This window comes from Chinchilla lanigera, unplaced genomic scaffold (assembly GCF_000276665.1).
Source record: "Chinchilla lanigera isolate Chin_1 unplaced genomic scaffold, ChiLan1.0 scaffold00019, whole genome shotgun sequence".
NCBI classification, from domain to species: Eukaryota; Metazoa; Chordata; class Mammalia; order Rodentia; family Chinchillidae; genus Chinchilla; species Chinchilla lanigera.
This window is the reverse complement of record NW_004955420.1, coordinates 21,040,621-21,043,909: the sequence shown is the minus strand read 5'-3', so window position 1 is coordinate 21,043,909 and position 3,289 is coordinate 21,040,621. Positions and strand designations below refer to the sequence as shown.

At 46.8% G+C, this 3,289-nt stretch overlaps 1 protein-coding gene across 4 annotated transcripts in view; it reads left to right on the top strand.

Moving 5' to 3' along the window:
- Fetub (fetuin B) overlaps positions 1-2,491 on the top strand; it is a 12,625-nt gene extending 10,134 nt beyond the window's left edge. For all 4 annotated transcript variants that reach the window (XM_005383272.2, XM_005383271.1, XM_005383273.2 and 1 more), the window contains exons 6-8: positions 386-487; positions 1,280-1,363; positions 2,021-2,491. In XM_005383272.2, coding sequence (XP_005383329.1) covers positions 386-487; positions 1,280-1,363; positions 2,021-2,395 — 561 coding nt within the window. In that variant the 3' untranslated portion in view covers positions 2,396-2,491. The remainder of the gene's footprint in view (positions 1-385; positions 488-1,279; positions 1,364-2,020) is intronic.
- Positions 2,492-3,289: the final 798 nt, after the last annotated feature.

Below are 3,289 nucleotides of genomic sequence, written 5' to 3'. Positions count from 1 at the left end.
TTCTTTCTTTCTTTCTCTCTTTCTTTCTGAGACAGGATCTCGCTATGCAGTTCAGGCTGGCCTTGAGCTCACTTTGTAGCCCAGGCTGGTCTTGAACTTACAATGATGCTTCTGCCTCAGCCTCCCGAATGCTGAGATTACAGGTGTGCGCCACCATGCCCAGCTTCAAATTCCTAAGAAAACAAAAAAGTTGTGGTGATTGAGTTTTCTAAATAACAGAATTATAGCACCTGGCTCATGCATGTGAGGACGTGCAGAAGCATGGATGTGTGTGTTGTCAAGGCGTCTGAGGGGGTCATTTCTGTAAAGTAATGCTGCTAAACCTGTGTCTGTTCCCCATGTAGGAAGATTTTATTTTAATGTCCCAACTCCTGTCTTGTAACAGTGGGTGGTTGGCCCTGCTTACTTCGTGGAATATTTAATCAGAGAGTCACCGTGCACCAAGCTCCACGCCAGCAGCTGCTCACTCCAGTCCTCCGACTCTATGGTAAGTGTCCCTGAATGTCTTAATTTAAGGTACGTGTTCACAGATTCTCTATCTGTAGAGCACAAACTATATAAGGTATGATCAAAATATATAGTGATTTTTTTAAAAGACACTTTGCCATTAAACCAGCTCCCTTATGCCACACACTTATATCGTCATTCTTGCTACTTTCTGAAGCAGTTCTGGAAGTCCTCTTTCATGAGTGTCTGTCTAAGGTATGATAAAAAAAAAATATGGTGAATGCTGTGCACCCAAGCAAAAGGCAGGCTTGTAAAGACACTGCAGTGTGTCCTTGTCCACCTTGTTCATGAGGTCTGGCACCAAGCAACTTATAGCTATTCCCCAAAGGCAGAATGACTATGAAAAGTAAAAGTTTTGAACTGACATCAAAACACCCACAACAGCACAAGACATTCAAGAAAGACTTCCAGAACTGCTTCAGAAAGTGGAAGGGATGATGGGATACATGTGTTTGAAGTAAGGAAGAATATTTTGAGGGGGTTTAATGGCAATATGTCTTTCTGCTCAACAGAAAGAATTTTCCCATAATTAGAATTCTGTTCTTCAAGAAATACCGAGTTTCCCATCATTGGAGGCAATTTAGCCTACCTTGTGTGATTTTTTTAGTAGCGGTAATTTGGAGAGAAGTGGCCCAGTGCATGCTTAGCACATAGTAGGACTATCAGTACATTGAGTGGCTATGGGTCTACACAGGAAGAAAGCAAACTGATTTCCATTTATGATCAGTGATCATCGTTTTCCTCATGGGGCTTTGTATTTTCTTTCTTTTAGCCTGTTGGACTTTGCCAAGGTTCTCTGACTCAAACTCGCACAGAAAAATTTGTCTCTGTGACTTGTGACTTCTTCAAATCACAGGTATTTTCCAATCTGTTCACCTTCCTCTGAAAGGCAGAGAAGATTATCTAAATTTAGCTACCCTGCCCCTTTGATTTTCCCCGGATCCATGACCATCGCTTTACTCAAACTCCTCTAAGGCCACACCCACATGGTAGCTGGTGTGAGAGAGCCGTCAAACTTTTTTCAGTCACAACGTGGTCGCACAAAATCATAATGAAATACTCAGAAACAGAGAACTACTAGCTTTGATGGCTCAAGCCCCTGAGGTATTAAATTCAGTGTCCTAAAGAAACCTTACCCTAAACCTCAGAGAAAAGTCATTTCCGTGAAAACATCCAATCCCTCTCCAGAAATATTTATTGAGCACTTACTATAAGACAGCCTGGAGCTCCATGCCTGCTCTGCTCCTGTGAGCTGCATGGGTTTTGGCACTTACCTGCCCATCTGAGATGGGATTGCAACACCTACGTCCTTCAGATCCCTGAAGAGAAAGGAGTGAGAGGACCTGGGTGAAGGGCAGGGGACAAGGTCTGGCACAGAATAAACAAACAAAGGTGCCTGCTTCTCCCACTGTTGGGAACAGGCAGCTCGCTGGACAGAGGCCAGCTGAGCCTAGTAGTGGACATGGCCAGTTTCCCCTGTGGAACTCCCCATTGGAAAACATTCCTGTTTCAGGTCCAGACGCCTGAAGGTGAGAGCTCTGCCGTGAAACAAAGCTCTGGGAGCCTCCCCGGGGTGGAGCAGCCCCTGCAGGAGAACACCACCTCTTCCAGCTCCCCTGCCAAAACTGGGCCGCTGGGATCCATCCAACACCTCCCTGACCTGGAAGATGAGACACCCAAAGGTTCTGAGGAAAAGGACCGTCAGGAGGCCTTCCCCGTGCAGCTCGATCTAACCACCAACCCGCAGGGAGACACCCTGGATATCTCTTTCCTTTTCCTGGGCTCCCAGCAAGAGAAGCTGGTTGTCCTGCCTTTCCCCAAAGAACGGCACTCCGCGGAGTGCCCAGGGCCTGCCCGCACAACCAGCCCTCTTGTGCTCCCTGCTTGAGAATCACTATGTCCCTATAGAGATATGGTGTGGGCACGACAGAGAGACAGAGGGTGCAATGTAGAGTGGCTAATAAAGTGCGTCTATCTGACTGTTTTCCGTCTCCATACGCTGGTTAGAAGTGGACGTAATGACACTCAACTCCTCCCTTGGTCTGTACTGGACGTGGGGCTGCTTCCTCCCAAACTGTGCCTTCCATGCCGTGGACAGAGCCTCTCTGTCTTCAGCTTCTCACATGTGAGTGAGTTTACCCTTTCAGAGGATACAGTGGCTCGGATGTCTTTCCCTTTTTCAAGAGGTGCCAGACCCTGAGGCTCCGTGGAGCTGCCCTCTGAACCCCACCCACCTGCCTTTCTCTGCTGCCTGTCAGTCTCTGGGCCTGGTCAGCGAGGTGAAATGGGTACAGGGGAGAGGAGTGTGTCCATGGCCTGAGCCAGCCCACAGGGGTCCTCATATCACGGGCTCACTTGGAACAGACATTGAGGCCCAGCATGACCTTTGAGCACACTCTTCTTTACCTGGGTTTAAAAGACTGTGAGGAGCCAGGCACGGTAGCACATGCTTGCCTCTGGGAGGCTGAGGCAGGGGGATCAGCAATTGGAGCTGGTGTAAGAAACTGAAAGAGTTAATAAAATCTGAAAGGTACAATAGATATTGTGAAAGGGAAGGAAACTGCTCAAAAGGAAAGGAGAACTGGGCTGGGGGAAAGGAGAAAAGAAAGAAAGAAGGGAAAACAATATAAATACACAAGATAGCTAAGATAATTGTACTACTAGTTTCTATTGGTTTATTGAAAGGAACAGTTAATGCTTAATTGTTTGATCAATTTTGCATGCCTATATCTGGTAGCCTGAGCAACTACTTTGAAGATAACTGTCTTGGTTACTTTTCTCT